At 47.0% G+C, this 16,903-nt stretch overlaps 1 protein-coding gene across 1 annotated transcript in view; it reads left to right on the top strand.

The window, feature by feature from the left end:
• AHCTF1 (AT-hook containing transcription factor 1) overlaps positions 1-16,903 on the top strand; it is an 87,453-nt gene that overhangs the window by 61,682 nt on the left and 8,868 nt on the right. The window contains exons 29-32 of the mRNA XM_030557045.1: positions 1,699-2,134; positions 4,086-4,206; positions 5,100-5,203; positions 14,979-15,166. Coding sequence (XP_030412905.1) covers positions 1,699-2,134; positions 4,086-4,206; positions 5,100-5,203; positions 14,979-15,166 — 849 coding nt within the window. The remainder of the gene's footprint in view (positions 1-1,698; positions 2,135-4,085; positions 4,207-5,099; positions 5,204-14,978; positions 15,167-16,903) is intronic.

Below are 16,903 nucleotides of genomic sequence, written 5' to 3'. Positions count from 1 at the left end.
TGTATATTTATATCTGCCTACTGTATATTTCACTCCATGCATCTGATGAAGTGGAAGTTAGCCCATGAAAGCTTATGCCCAGATTAATTTGTTGGTCTCTGAGGTGCCACAAGGACTCCTCGTTGTTAGTGCTAAAATCTTCACTCACAGTACAACAGAGGGTTCATAGTTTAATACAGATGTTCCAAACAATATTCTCCATGAGTTCTTAGAAAATAATATGCCGATTTTGGCTTATTTGCAACTAAAGTCTAATATCATATCCCATGTAGGAAGCCCAAGTTTCAGGAGACCATCAAAACGAGGATAGAAATACTAATTACAAGAAAGGCCACCTCAAAGAGCCTGATCTCTGCATGGTGTGTAATATATTGTTACTGATGGATCTAGAACAGAAGATTGGGAGGGAAATGGGGAAAGGATCTAAAAGCAGATCTGACTTTGAAACAAGTGTGTGGAGGAAGGCCAAAGCCTCATTTATTTGTGTAACTATTAAGGAAAATTTTACCACAGAATGCTTTATCAATGGTATCTCATTCTATTTAAGCTGAAGAAAATATGAACAAAAGAGACTCTCAAATTCTGGAGAGGATGTGAAGGAATAGGGACCTTTCTGCATATGTGGTGGAATGCCCTGAGATACTTTGGGGTAAAATAATAAATAGAACTTTCAGGATAACTAAAATTATGCTACCAACCCACAGAACCCACACTGACTCTATTAAGTTACTATCTAAAGGAGGTTATTGATTTGAGGAAGGATCCACTGATGATACAATTCCTCCTAGCAGCCAGATGAACACAATTGTTGCTAGCAACCAAATGTGCAGCAGTGGCATGGAGAATTGAAGTACGCTTCTACCCTGATATAAGACAAATTTGGATATAACATAGTAAAGCAGTGCTCTGGGGGAGGGGGGGGCGGCTGCGCACTCCAGCTGATCAGAGCAAGTTCGATATAACGCAGTTTCAAATATAACGTGGTAAGATTTTTTGGCTCCCGAGGACAGCGTTATATCAGGGTAGAGGTGTATATGAAATCATTTCAGTGGAAAAAAGAGTCTTTTATCCGTATCCAGTAGATTTTATAATATGGCTACCATTTTTGGAATTTGAACAGAATACACAGATAACAGGTTAACCACGCACGAATGGTCTTTTAAAGGTAACAAATACAAGTCATGAATAAGATTTATTAATACTTGTATGGAGAGTTCATGTATGTTAATTTATTTTTAAATCTCAATAGTGGACTATGGTCATTTTAATCTACTTGTTCTAGACTGTAAGACTAATGAACACCAAACCTTTTTATAATCTTTATAAAATGGATATAAATTAAAGTGACATTGTCAAGTAGACGAGGGCCAACCTTAGTGTGTACGGGAAGTTCCCTCTTTTTGAAAACAGTAGTGGGTTGGAATATGAGAACCAGAAAGTGAGACAATAAACAGAAAATTAACTGACCACAGTTTCAAAGCTGATTGAAATCAGTAAGTAAATACTCTAGTGAAAAGTCAATTCAATTTTTAAATTCTGGTTTTAAAAGCTAAGATGGTATTAGTAACATGGTTAAGAAATAGCTTTAATTGTCAGTATCTTACTATGTCCAAATACCATAAAGAAGTTTCATATGTCTTTATTCCTTGGAAAAATTTGGATTTAATTAATGACTCTGTTTTTTTGCTTTAAATAAAGATGCTGGGAGATGATAAAACAAAACACGTTGTAGCTTCATCTGAACATAACCTTGGAGTTCAAATGGAGGACACTGGGTCTAAGGACAGAGATGAAGTTTCTCCTTTTACTTTGACCTGTCCTGAGGAGGATCATGCAGAAAGGAATGAGTCCTCAGAAGATATAGCAGGAGATGTCCTGGAGAAAATGGAAGTCAGCAAAGAAACTAGTAATTTTTCTGCCAGGTCAGACCAAACTACCTTGGAATATCATGATGCAAGATCACCAGACGACCTTGAAGATGATGTTATCTTCATAACTTCTAAACCAGATAATTCTTCCGCCAAAGATGTTGCTATCATACAGGAAGAGATGGAGGAAGAAGGCAGTGAGGTAGTCAAAAGTGAGCCTTTGCAGTTCGAACAACAGACTTCGTCAGAGCTGGAGAAACGAACTGGTATGTGTTGTCATGTGGTCACTTAAGTAATCTAATTTAAATGACCATTTGGGTGCCTTTTGAAAGGTTAAATGATAATTATTGTGTACAGTAGCTAATATTGATACGGTGTCCACAAGTGTGCTAGACCTCCATAGTTGAAAAAGTCCCTTAACTATAAGCCTCTATTCTGAGGCATCCTTAACTTTCTCATGTGTTGCACTTTGGGCTGACATTCCTTGTGCTTAGTCTCAGCCAAGAGGCAACAATTTTTCTTATTTTTGAAAACTGATATTTCTAGTTTACATGTGGGTGTTTTTTTGTTTCTTTGTTTGTTTTGGGGGGAGGTTGAGTATGAAAGACTTTTCATCAGCTACATTTTTACCCATTCTTTGATGCTTAGGATTAAATAGCTGCTTCAGATTTGTCAGAGGCTTAGTCCTCATTGAGAAAGGCCTTTGATCTATTTGAAAATGTTGATGAGTTAAACATATTTGAAAACATTATACTGGGACTGTATAGTAATCTTTTCGGTCTATTGAATTGTATCCAAGATATGCTATTTCTGATAGAGACAAGCAAGTGTCCATCTGTGTGTGGCATGAAATCTTAAAATTGTTGTGTTCACACCAGTGGGTTATGCAATCAAGTATTAATGCACGTAATGTATTTGAATTGAAAGGTTCTGCAGGGTCTTGGGGGCTGGTTTGTTGTCATAGACATGAGTGAGGCACCTCAATGTGAGCTGCAGAAGTTCCCAACTACAGTCTCCACTTATTTACACAAGCAGAGGGGAATGATCCAGGTCCAAATATCTGTAATAAAATAGCTCAGTGACCTTAACGATCCAATAACAATCATTTGTACTTGGGCAAGAAATACAAGATGCTTTTCCAAGCATAATCATCTAGGTGATGTTTACAAGAAACCTTCTTGTTATGTTGGGCTGTGATGGAAAGCGTTTTATACAATTATAGTATAAATGTGATATTTTATCACTAGCAGAAGGTAGTCTGTGCTGCTTTTACTTAAACCATTTTGTTTGGTCCAGCAGTGTGATCCTAATTCAGGTCACTGAGAGTAGTAATGAAGAGGGAGAAAGTAGGCACCAAGACAAGAAAGAGGCTAAAGAAATACACAAAATTAAGTACGACAAGACAGAAAGGATAGCGGTGTTCATTGAGCCTGGCAATGCATTAGTTTAAGATCAAGCTTTATCCCTCGCTCAAGTGCTTCTTCCCTCCTACCTTTTGGGGATGCAGGGAAGGAAAAGGATGTCACTCATGTTACTAGCATTACTAGCCTCTGGGGAGACCAAAGTCAAGCCCATCTCAACCAGGGTGATCAACATTATGGAGACTGAAACACAAAAAGGCATATTGGAAAGATCTCTGCTAAGAGTGGAGAAGAAACAAAAATAAAAGATGTGGAGATAAATATCCAAAATCCAAAGAAAGGGGAAGAAGTGGACTTAAGCTTCTAATTTTAAGAGCAAAAGATATTGTTTGAAGTTTTCAGCTGCTAATCCATTTTTTCTTTGAGTTTTAATAGTCAGCCTCTATATAAATCTTTTCCTACTTCCTAAAATTTTGCCATTCATTCGTTTCCCTTAAAAGAAAAATAATGTGAGGGCAAAGGTAACAAAATATGAAATCAAATTATACAGTAATGGAAAAATACTTCTCAGCAGAAGGTTCTCAACTTTTCGAGGTTCCTTCCAGCCCTAGATTTCTATGATTGCGAGAGAGCACTGACTTTCTTTTGTAGTGGGAGCAATAACTCAGACTTTGTACATTTAAATCTCAACCACAGCATTGCATTAGTAGATCACATTTGCATTTTAAATAAGCAAAATAATGAAGCACATAATGAGGTTTGTAACTTAAAATCAGGTAAACTTTTTCAAACATCTCATGTTGTGTTTAATGCAAATAGCTACCAGTTGTTCAGCTGTTAACAATGTTGTTCCTAGGATTTCTGGAAAGGACAGAAATAGAATGTCCTACCCTTCCTGAGGAGGGTATGTTGGTGTTGAATCACTTAAGCACCTTTCAAGTTGCTGGAGTCTCTACTTGTTCGTCAGCTGGTGAAAGGTAAATATGTAAAAATAAATAGAATATACAAATATGTGTGCTAGTTGGATTTCGTATACTTCAAAAGCTCTGTTGTCTTAAGTTCAGATTGATTCTCTGCTATTTTACTTTCATTCTATATCCTATTGGGGTTCCTTGCATCTTCCTGCATAAACATAACCTCAGTGGTTAATAATCAAACGTTAACTCTCAGAAAGACAGTCTTCACAAAGTACTGTGGTTACAAACTGATTAACTCAATCACAAGGCTATTTAAAGCTGTTCCAATTTGAGTCTGTTAAACGGATTCTCTGTACTTGAAAGTCTCACTTCTGTCTGAAAATTATATACCTCATGTAATTAAAAACTATACTTAAGGTTCCTATGACTAAAAAGTTTTCCTGGGGATTCTTTCAGTTGGTTTACTTTTGTGTATTTTGACAATATTTTGTACAAAATCAGTCGTGGCCCCCCACCCCCCCAGTAAATATTTTATTGTATTGAAAAGTCCTGCAGGTACTTAAGTGAATTTAGGAAAATAAAATAATTTATGGTAACTTTATTGGTACAGACCTCACTTTTTTGTACAATTTGTTCTAAACTTTTGTTATAGTAGTTACATAAATGATCATTCTGCAGAAAACAATATTTCTATTACTGTCATTTTTTAAACAATGAAAACACTTAAAGTGCATGGACATTTAATACTTGAATCATTCCGTTACTTAATGTGTGTGTGTAGTTAGTTACAATGAGAACTGAGCTGAATGCTAATATTTTGGGCTAGGGAGTTCCAATTTTTGTTCTGAATATGTACTGTTATGAGCATGGACATGAGTATTTTAGAACTAGAACAAAACATTTTTAAACTGCATACATGGGTTCCGCCTCTCGTTTCTTTTCTGTTTACAAAGTGAAACGGCCACCAAAGAGTCCAAGATATCATCTTCATCAGAAGAAAAAGGGCTGCCTCTCACAAGATCACAGGCTTTAGAGGCACCAGGAGCAGATTCTAAATGTATGTATGTTTTGTGTGTTTAGCAACAAGTAAAAGTTTTCACTATTGAGTTAAGGTAGCTGTAGTTAAGCACATAAAAAGTATTTGAGCTGCCAGGGTTAAATGCACAACTTACCTTGTCACTTCACACTTAACAGATTGAAGTGAAGCTTGATAATGCAAACTTTGGTCAACTTAGAGCTAGAATATACTTATCAAAGAACCTATGGTTAGAGGAGGCAGAGTTAACACATACTTTTTTATTGAATTAGAGATTTAGGAAAATTGATATTACAATTCATTTCTATGTGCATAGTACACTGCTGCAAATTGTACATCTTTGCTGCAGAATTGAGATCAAGTGTGCAACGGACACAGGCTTTAAACACCCTTCTAACTGATGGCAGGGCACTTGGTACTCAAGCTGTGGGAAAGAAGTAATAAGGAGGGAAGGTGTCTGTACAATCACATTTCCTCTCTTAGAGGTTGAGGGCACTTAACTCCTTCCCTGTGACTCTTTGGTGGGAGGCCCTTTATTTCTACATAGTTCAGTCTTGCCAAGTGAGGTGGTCTTGGCTGCTAGGTTTTGGAACATGGAGGACCTACTCTGCGTCTCATCCTACATGGAGTCAAAACAAGATGAGTTCAGTAGCATTGCATTGGCAGCCTATGGGATAGCAGGGCAGAGGAATTGTTTTTCTGTGTGGCTTCATGCTAGCAGAAAATGTTGGTGATACCCTGTTCCATAGCTGCAGAAATGTGGCAGGCATAATGCACTGGCTGTAACAGTGAGCTAGTTTGGATGTTTGGTCCTCAGGAAGTAGACTTCCAAAGTGATACTTGAGGTAGCTTGGTTGTCCCCAAGTTTATAATGTCCTTTGCTAGCTTTTGTTTGGCATTGCGTGTGGGGGGAGCGTATAGGTCTTGTACTCAATTTATCTTTATCTCCTGGCTATGTGTGCTGGTTTCTGGCTGTTTTTATTAACAATTTTGAGACCCAGAGGATATTTTATTACCAATTTTACAGAAAAAGAATAATTGTTTTACTTAAGAATGGCCCTTCTCGGTCAGACCAAAGGTCTATCTAGCCCAGTATCCTGTCTTCTGACAGTGGCCAGTGCCAGGTGCCCCAGAGAGAATGAACACAACAGGTGATGATCAAGTGATCCATCCCCAGTCGCTCATTCCCAGCTTCTGGCAAACAGAGGCTAGGGACACCATTCCAGCCTATCCTGGCTAATTAGCCATTGATGAACCTATCCTCCATGAATTTATCTAGTTCTTTTTTGAATCCTGTTATGGTATTGGCCTTCACAACATCCTCTGGCAAGGAGTTCTACAGGTTGACTATGCATTGTGTGAAGAAATATTTACTTTTATTTGTTTTATACCTGCTGCCTATTAATTTAATTTGGTGACCCCTAGTTTTTGTGTTATGAGAAGTAGTAAACACTTCCTTATCTACTTTCTCTATACCAGTCGTGATTTATAGACCTCAATCATATCTCTCCTTAGCTGTCTTTTTTCCAAGCTGAGAAGTCCCATTCTTATTAATCTCTCTTCATACAGAAGCTGTTCCATACCCCAATCATTTTTGTTGCCCTTTTCTGAACCTTTTCCAATTCCAATATATCTTTTTTTGAGATGGGGTGACCACATCTGCACACAGTATTCAAACTGTAGGCATACCATGGATTTATATATAGGCAACATGATATTTTCTGTCCTATTATCAAGCCCTTTATTAATTATTCCCAGCATTCTGTTGGCTTTTTTTGACTGCCGCTGCACATTGAGTGAATGTTTTCAGAGAACTCCACAGTGACTCCAAGATGGGGGAGGGATAGCTCAGTGGTTTGAGCATTGGCCTGCTAAACCCAGGGTTGTGAGTTCAGTCCTTAAGGAATCTGAGGCAAAATCCGTACTTGGTCCTGCTAGTGAAGGCAGGGGGCTGGACTTGATGACCTTTTGGGGTCCCTTCCAGTTCTATGAGATAGGTGTATTTCCATATAACACAGTTCTTCTTCGAGTGATTGCTCACATCCATTCCAGTTAGGTGTGCGCGCCGTGCGTGCACGTTCGTCGGAAACTTTTTTACCCTAGCAACTCCAGTGGGCCGGCAGGTCGCCCCCTAGAGTGGCGCCGCCATGGTGCTCTATATATACCCCTGCCGGCCCGCCCGCTCCTCAATTCCTTCTTACCGCCGTGTCGGTCGTTGGAACTGTGGAGCGCGGCATAGCTGTCCTCCACGTCCCTAGCTCTCCTAGTTATCTATCGTTTATCTTTCGTTCATCTCTAGTTCCATTATAGTTGTTAATTAGTTGTTAAGTAGATAATTTAGTTAAATAGTTGTTAAGTAGTTCTTCGCCGGGGGCTTAGCCCTTCCCGGCACCCGGCGTCAGGCTCATGCCTGTTTCGCCGGGCTTCAAGCAGTGTGCGGCCTGCAAGAAGCCCATGCCTACCAGCGATCCCCACGAAGCGTGCCTGAAGTGCCTCGGGGAATCGCACAGATCCGACAAGTGCCGCATCTGTAAGGCTTTTAAGCCGAGGACAAAGAAGGAGAGGGATCAGAGGCTCCGAACTCTCCTAATGGAGGCGGCACTTGACCCGTCGGCTTCGCAGGCCGTGGTATCGGCACCGGCACCGGATCGCTCCGGCACCGAGAAGACTCCTCGGCACCGCCCCTCTCCGGCACTGGAGTCAGAGCCAAGGCCGTCGAAGTCCGCTACTCCGGCCAGGCAGACCCGGCTAGAGCGCCCGGCCTCGACATCGGCCGCGGCGCCGCCGGCACCGTCAGCACCGTTGACTCTGGGCCCGGCGGGTCCGTCGAGTCCGGTGCCGCCGAGCTCCCCCATGAGATCTGGGGTTGAGATAGTGGTCCCATCCACACCGGAGACCTTCGCCTCGGCTCGGGACCTTATTGCCCTAACTGAGCCCACTCGGCTGCCACCCCCGGTACCTCCGGTGCGGGTCGTGTCCAGAGGCAAGCCCATGATGTCGGCGCCGCCCAGAGACAGTCGTTCGCCATCCAGGTCCCGACGTCTTGGGTGCTCCAGATCCCGACGCCGCTCGCAGTCCCGGCACCGCTCCCCTCAGCGGTACCGGTCGCACTCGCGGCAACGGTCGGCATCGAGGCGGTCGCGGTCAGGCTCCAGTCGGCGACACCGGCACCGCGACTCCAGGAGCAGGTCCCGACGCTACTCGCCGCACCGGTCGACCTCCCAGCACCGAGCTGGTGGCAGGTCCCGGTCTCGGTCGACCTCCCGGCGCCGAGCTGGTGGTAGGTCCCGGTCGACCTCCCGGCACCGAGCTGGTGGCAGGTCCCGGCACCGAAGCGGCGCCCAGTACCGATCAGGATCCCGGCACCGTGACAGATCCCGGTCCCGATCCCGGTCCCGGCACCGATATGACTCCCGGCACCGGTCTCCGGCACCGAGACGATCCTCCGTGCCGGCCCGCGCAGACCCTTACCATCCAGGGTCGGCCCCACCATGGCCCTCGAGACAGCCGTCCGTATCCTCCCAGACGGACAGCGGGTATGCGCTGGGCACCGATCGGCAGGCGGCGCTGTTTGGTGATCCGCCGCTGCAGGACCAAGGCCCACAACAGTGGGGATTCTGGACACCCTGGGCGTACCATCAGGCCCAGGGCCCCCAGCAGCTCCCTGCTAGACCGGCGACTGCGGAGCGTAGGGCCCCTGAAGCCTCCTTGTCTCGCCCCCCTCCCTCCCCGGAAGGGGAGGAAGGGTCCAAGCAGCAGGACTCCGCTGCGGCTCCGGAGACAGAGGCGAGGGCTGAGGAAGACCCTCAGTTAGACACTCTCGTGCCTGGGGTCTCATCATCCTCCTCCCCGGATGAGGCGGTGGCGGGTACCTCCTCCAACAGTCCCCCCCGCTGGATCTCAGGGCGCACCAAGACCACCTCAGGCGATTGGCTCAAAATCTGAGTCTGCAGGCAGAGGAGGTCTCGGAGATAGAGGATCCAATTGTCACCATCCTCTCTTCTGATGCTCCCACCAGGGTCGCCCTGCCCTTCATACGGACCATCCAGGCCAACGCCAATACCATCTGGCAGTCCCCGGCCTCCATCCCTCCGACAACGAAAGGAGTCGAGAGAAAGTACATGGCCCCTTCTAGGGGATACGAATATCTACATGTTCACCCGACTCCCGGTTCACTGGTGATGCAATCGGTGAACGATAGGGAGCGTCACGGCCAGGAGGCTCCAGCCCCCAAATCCAGAGAAGCCAGGCGGATGGACCTCCTTGGCCGTAAGGTGTATTCGGCTGGGGCGCTGCAGCTCAGGGTCTCTAACCAGCAGGCCCTGCTGAGCAGATACGCCTTTAACTCCTGGGTGGCAGTGGACAAATTTAAGGAGCTGCTGCCACAGGATGCTCGCCAAGAGTTTACGGCCATCTTGGACGAAGGCAAGAAGGTCGCACGCACGGCCTTACAAGCCTCCTTGGACGCTGCGGACTCGGCTGCCCGTACCCTTGCGTCAGGAGTTACGATGCGTCGCATCTCCTGGCTGCAGGTTTCCGGCCTTCCGCCGGAGCTCCAGCACACTATACAGGACCTTCCTTTCGAAGGCCAGGGCCTGTTTTCTGATAAGACAGACCCCAGACTCAAGAGTCTAAAAGACAACCGGGTCATTATGCGATCCCTCGGGATGCACACCCCCGTGACGCAGCGTAGACCCTTTAGGTCGCAACAACAGCAACAACGTAGGCCATTTTCCCAGTTCCGCCAGCGGCAGGACCTTTACAGGCGCCGCGGCAGGAACGGCAGGCGCAGGCAGTTTGGGAACCAAGGCGGGCAGAACCAAGGCTCCTCAAAATCCCCGCCTGGTCCTAAGCCTTCATTTTGAAGGTGCGCCCGAGGGCGCAGTAACAGTTTCCCCTATGGATCCTTCCCCCCCGTTTTCCAACCGCCTTTCGTTTTTCCTCCCGGCGTGGTCCCAAATAACATCGGACCGCTGGGTCTTAAGCATGGTGCAGACGGGATACCGCCTGCAGTTTGTTTCATTTCCTCCTTCCCGCCCTCCTTCCTCGTTCCTCTTCAGGGACCCCTCTCACGAGCAATTCCTTCGGCAGGAGGTGCAGACGCTCCTCAGCAAAGGAGCTATAGAGGCGGTTCCGGAAAACGAGAAAGGCAAGGGGTTTTATTCCCGCTACTTTCTGATCCCCAAGGCCAAGGGAGGCCTCAGGCCTATCCTCGACCTGCGAGAACTCAACAAATACCTCGTGAAGTTGAAGTTCCGCATGGTATCCCTGGGGACCATTATTCCATCCCTGGATCCGGGAGACTGGTACGCCGCCCTCGACATGCAGGACGCGTATTTCCACATTGCCATTTGGCCGCGCCACAGACGCTTTCTCCGCTTCGTTGTGGGGGCTCTTCATTATCAGTTTGCAGTCCTCCCATTCGGCCTGTCCACGGCCCTGAGGGTGTTTACAAAATGCATGGCAGTTGTCGTGGCGCATCTTCGGCGCAACCGTGTCCACGTGTTCCCTTATCTGGACGACTGGTTGATTCGGGGCACGTCGGAACAGCAGGTCAACAGCCATGTCCGCATGATCACCGCCATGTTTGCAAGTCTGGGCCTCTTGATAAACACAGACAAGTCCACTCTGAGGCCCACGCAGAAGGTGGAATTTATCGGGGCCGTCCTGGATGCCACTGTGGGCAGGGCCTCGCTGCCTCTGCAACGGTTCCAGACCATGGCGGCGATCGTTCAACGTTTGCGGTCAGCCCCATTGACGTCAGTGAGGACATGTCTAACCCTGTTAGGCCACATGGCGGCGTGCACTTTTGTGACCGACTACGCTCGGCTCCACATGAGGCCTCTCCAGCTGTGGCTTATCAGTCATTACAGGCCGGCAAGGCAACCTTTAGACATGTTAGTTACAATCCCCCAGAAGGTCTTAGATTCTCTCGGCTGGTGGTTAGACCAGTCCGTATTATGTGCGGGTCTTCCCTTTCACCCCTCTCAGCCCTCGGTATCCCTGACAACGGATGCCTCAGATCTAGGCTGGGGGGCCCACCTAGGGACCCTGCGGACACAGGGCCTGTGGTCCCAGGAGGAGGTGGGGCTCCACATCAACATGCGGGAGTTGAGAGCGGTCCGCCTTGCTTGTCAAGCGTTTTGTCATCAGCTTCAGGGTCGTTGTGTCGCCGTGTTCACGGACAACACGACGACTATGTACTATATCAACAAGCAGGGCGGCACCAGGTCCTCCTCCCTGTGCCACGAGGCGATACGACTCTGGGACTTTTGCGTAGCCCACTCCATTCACCTCAGGGCTTCCTTCCTCCCTGGAGTACGGAACACTCTGGCAGATCGATTGAGCAGATCCTTCCTGTCACACGAGTGGTCCCTTCGCCCGGACGTCGCTCTCTCCATTTTCCGGAGGTGGGGTTATCCCCGGGTGGACCTCTTCGCGTCCAAGGGGAACAGGAAGTGCCAAGCGTTCTGCTCCTTTCAGGGCAGGGAGCCGGGGTCGATAGCGGATGCCTTCCTCATCCAGTGGTCGACCCACCTGTACTATGCATTTCCCCCGTTCCCTCTGGTCCACAAGGTCCTCCTGAAGGTGCGCAGGGACAGGGCTCTCGTGATCATGGTGGCCCCGGCATGGCCCAGGCAGCACTGGTACACCATGCTGCTGGACTTGGCCATAGCCGACCCAGTTCCCCTGCCCCTTCATCCGGACCTGATTACCCAGGACCACGGGACCCTCTGTCACCCAGACCTGCAGTCGCTGCACCTAGCGGCGTGGCTCCTGCGTGGCTGACTGGTTCCGAGCTGCGCTGCTCCACGCCTGTGAGAGAGGTGCTTTTGAGCAGCAGGAAACCGTCCACAAGAGCCACATATTCGGCGAAATGGAAGCGCTTCGCCTGTTGGTGCGTAGAGAGAAATCTCCGCCCTATGGAAGTTTCGGTAACCGAAATCTTAGACTACGTTTGGTCCCTCAAAGGGCAAGGTCTGGCTTTATCGTCGCTGCGAGTCCACCTAGCAGCTATCTCCACCTTTCACCCGGGTGCGGACGGTCGCTCCGTTTTTTCTCACCCGACGGTGGCGAGATTCCTTAAAGGGCTCGACCGTTTATTCCCTAACGTCCGTCCCCCTGCTCCAACCTGGGATCTTAACCTGGTGTTGTCCCGGCTCATGGGGCCCCCCTTTGAGCCGTTAGCTACTTGCTCCCTGCTCTACCTCTCTTGGAAAACTGCCTTTCTAGTGGCTATCACCTCAGCTAGACGGGTGTCGGAGCTCCGAGCTCTTGTGGTAGACCCCCCATATACGGTCTTCCACAAGGACAAGGTGCAGCTGAGACCACACCCTGCTTTTCTGCCCAAGGTGGTCTCAGCCTTCCACGTCAACCAAGAGATCTTCCTTCCGGTTTTTTCCCAAAATCTCACTCCTCAGGCAGGGAGCAGCAGCTCCACTCGCTGGATGTCCGTAGGGCTCTCGCGTTCTACATAGAGAGGACCAAACCCTTCCGAAAATCCCCCCAGCTTTTCGTGGCGGTAGCGGACCGTATGAAGGGGCTTCCTATCTCCTCCCAGAGGGTATCCTCTTGGGTTACGTCCTGTATCAGGACCTGTTATGACTTGGCCCATGTCCCTACGAGCCGTGTGACTGCGCATTCTACCAGGGCGCAGGCGTCGTCGCTGGCTTTCCTCGCCCGTGTGCCCATCCAGGAAATCTGTCGGGCAGCGACCTGGTCATCGGTCCACACCTTTGCTTCCCACTACGCCCTGGTCCAGCAGTCGAGGGAGGATGCGGCCTTCGGAACTGCAGTGCTCCGTGCCGCGACTTCTCACTCCGACCCCACCGCCTAGGTATGGCTTGGGAGTCACCTACCTGGAATGGATGTGAGCAATCACTCGAAGAAGAAAAGACGGTTACTCACCTTTGTAACTGTTGTTCTTCGAGATGTGTTGCTCACATCCATTCCACACCCGCCCTCCTTCCCCACTGTCGGAGTAGCCGGCAAGAAGGAACTGAGGAGCGGGCGGGCCGGCAGGGGTATAAATAGAGCGCCATGGCGGCGCCACTCTAGGGGGCGACCTGCCGGCCCACTGGAGTTGCTAGGGTAAAAAAGTTTCCGACGAACGTGCACGCGCGGCGCGCACACCTAACTGGAATGGATGTGAGCAACACATCTCGAAGAACAACAGTTACAAAGGTGAGTAACCGTCTTATCTCTTTCTTGAGTGATAAGAGCTAATTTAGAGCCCATCATTTTATATGAATAGTTGGGATTATGCTTTCCAATGTGCATTACTTTGCATTTATCAACATTAAATTTCATCTGCCATTTTGTTGCCCGGTCACCCAGTTTTGAGAGATCCTTTTGTAGCTCTTCGATATCTTATCAAATATCACTGCTAATCTGCCACTAAATGTAAATAAATATAGTATTTACGATACTTGAAAATCTTAACTCAGAAAGATTCTTTCTTACAGCTCTGGAACAGTCTTGTTCAGATCACATATCCAGAAATGCGTTCCCCCAGTCTACTCTATTACAAAAGGAGACCCTGTAGAATACAGCCTGAAGGCCTGGACAGTTTCTCAGTGATACTCAGACTGAGACTTGCAAGCCACAAGTTGCTCTTTAATTTGTCTCCTGCAACTCTATGCAGCACATGATATTAAAACACTGTGTGATTTAATTATTCACGAAGAACAGTTATTAACCAATCAGGATGCTTTTACTATGTTGTTAATCAATTGTGATTGATAAAATAATATTCAGTCATTTTACTGTGAGAATAATATGTATGAAACAATGAATTCACACTACTGTGGCTCTTTTGGCTAATTTGGCTCCTCAGCCACTGAGATCTGAAGATCCCTGGTTTGTGTTAAGTCTCAGTTGACATTTGGGATTATGTCATACTTCAGTCTATCATAAAATGGTAATTTCTCTTGTTATGGCTGCTCATTAGCAAGACAAACTTTTATTTTTTTCAATACAGAAAAATCATAGGTTGCTTTTTTTTTAAAATGTCTTAGAGGACACTTGTGAAATCAATTAGTCTTAACTGTATGAGGCAGGGATGAATGAATTGTGGATTGAACTGAATTCTGCTGAATCAGTTTTATCTGACCTGTGCATAAACATGCACAAATATTAGTATTGTGTGGAAATATCCACTATCCTGTTGTCAGTGATTCTTCTGTCCTCTTATAAAAGTAGTATTGTTTTCCTATGCCTCACTAACGCCTGATTACTGACTAGATTGCTTGAGATGGTTGGGAGCTGACATGGTTTAGAGCAGCCTGCAGACTGCTCTAATTTGTACCAAAGAACCAACTGTGCGCGTGACCACAGCAGGGTTGTGGGAGGAGTGTTCAAACATAATCAAGGAGCTAAACCAATGTTTTAAAGAGGCGTACTTACAGAATATCAGGCCTGGGCTGCAGTAGCTGGGGGCTTCGAACTAAGATACGCAACTTCAGTTATGCTATTTGCATAGCTGAAGTTGAAGTATCTTACTCTGACTTACCTGGTCGTCCTCATGGTGGTGAGTCGACCACCCCGTCAACTCCGCTTACTCCTCCTGCCGAGGTGGAATACGGGTGTCGATTCGGGGATCGATTTATTGCATCTAGACAAGACTTGATAAATCGATCTCTGATACATTGAACACTATCCGGCGGGTAGTGTAGATGAACCCTCAGTTAATACAGTCCTCAGTATTTATGCAGCAGTTAAAATGAGTCCAATTTGTTCAGCTTTTAATGCTAGACAACCTGAAGTCAGAAATTTACTAGGAAAAAATCTCTTTCAGCTGTGATCAGTATCCTTCACAGTGAGGATATTCTCAGTACTGATTCAGAAAACCAGCTTCAAGAGGAAAGGGGTGAGGATCTACATGAAGATCAGAAGTCTGAGGAAGCTGCAATAGAAGAAAATGTTCTGTTCCTGCAAGAAAAGACATTTACTTCTAAAAGTCCTCCTGAAACTAAAGAACTTAACGTAAGTGAATTATGTGCCCATTTTACTAAGTTAGTACAAGACAAAAAGACTCTTGGGAAACCTGAGAACTTTGGCAGTTGGCATCTAAATGTTTTCATGTGACCTGTAAGTCTCTTCAGTTGACTTAATGTGACTATTAACTTCAGTGCTTAGCTAGAGATGATGTATTCCTTTGTGTTTCCACAGCACCTCAGACAATGGGGCCCCAATCAAGATGGGTATTGCTACAGCAATACAAATAACTACGAACGCATAGTCAACATCCTTCTTTTCCTAAAATCAGATTGGACCAGTTACGTATTGATCTGATTTGCTTAAATATAAACATGTATGTAAGGCCTTAGGTGAAGTGGTCCAATATGAAATATCTGTTTTAAGGCTAAAAGTAGGGGGCAGTGAAGTTTAATTTTAACAAAACTGAGGCTCCCTCAGTAAAATTTTCAAAAGTGCCTAAGTGACTTGGGTGCCTAACTCCAGTAATATTCAGAGACTTAGGGTCTTAAGTCCTGTTTTCAAAAGTGACAGAGGAACTTAGATAGTTGGAAAATTTTATCCACTGTTCCTAGTTAGTATAAACAATTTCTCAGTAATGTAACAATTGGACTGCCAGGTTGTTTCCAACTAAATAGAAATTTCATGTAGGGGTTCAAAGCCCAATTTATAGAACCTCTGACGTTAGTTATGATTAAGGCTACGTTTTCGTCATGGGTATTTTTAGTAAAAGACATGCACAAGTCACGGGCAGTAAACAAAAATTCATGGCCTGTGACCTGTCCATGACTTGTACTATATACCACTGACTAAATCTTGGGCGCTTTGGGGTGGCTTGGGGGTGCTGCGGCCCAGGACCCCTGTTGCTAATTGGAGGTGGGGGTTGGTGGGGCTGGAAGGCTCCCTAGCTGGGTCTGCGTGGCTCCCTGGAAGCAGCGACATGTCCCTAGCCAAAGTAGTGGCTGAGGGACTCTGCATGTTGCCTCTGCCTGCAGGCACTGCTCCTGCAGCTCTTATTGGCCACGGTTCCCATCCAATTGGAGCTGTGGAGTTGGAACTTGGGGCAGGGGCAGCGCACAGAGCAGCCGTGGCCGCACCTCCACCTAGGAGTGGAGGGACATGTCGCTGCTTCCAGGGAGCTTTCCCAAGGTAAGCGCTGCCCAGAGCTCTCACCCCCTTCTGGGCCCCAACCTCCTGCCCTAACCCTGAGCCCCCTCCCACATCCAAACTCCTGATGCCGCTTAGGGTGCGGGAGGGTGCAGTGGCCCAACACAGCCCGAGCAGCGGCCAGTGTGGCTGCCCCAGGGGCTGCCTGAGCTACTCGGGCGGCCCCCGGACCAGCCGCACTGGCTGCTGCAGAAGTCCCGGAGGTCCTGGAAAGTCAATGACAGACTCGTATCCTTAGTTATGATTTTAAAGGCTAGTTCACTGCAGTGTTCTTAAACTAAAAAATAGAATTGTTAAACCTCCACTTGTCTTACTGAATTTCATTTCTGATGTGATGTTTACAACCTCTCTCTCTGCATATGGCTGAAGAAGGCTGTGGGAGTTATTTTGATACATGTGAGCAGCATACAGGGCAGACTCAGAATCACTGTCACTGTGCAGAATTATGCCTGTGGTGAGAAGAGAGATTTCACTGTTGTCATCTTGTGAAGCTCAAATGGCTGGGTAGGGAGGGTACAACACACACACTCTCTGAGCACACAGCTAAGTACAGGGAGGCAGTCTCCCTTTCTTGGCTGA

Source organism: Gopherus evgoodei, chromosome 3 (assembly GCF_007399415.2).
Source record: "Gopherus evgoodei ecotype Sinaloan lineage chromosome 3, rGopEvg1_v1.p, whole genome shotgun sequence".
In the NCBI taxonomy this organism is placed as follows: Eukaryota; Metazoa; Chordata; order Testudines; family Testudinidae; genus Gopherus; species Gopherus evgoodei.
The sequence above is the reverse complement of the archived record's forward strand: the minus strand, read 5'-3'. Positions and strand labels throughout refer to the sequence as shown.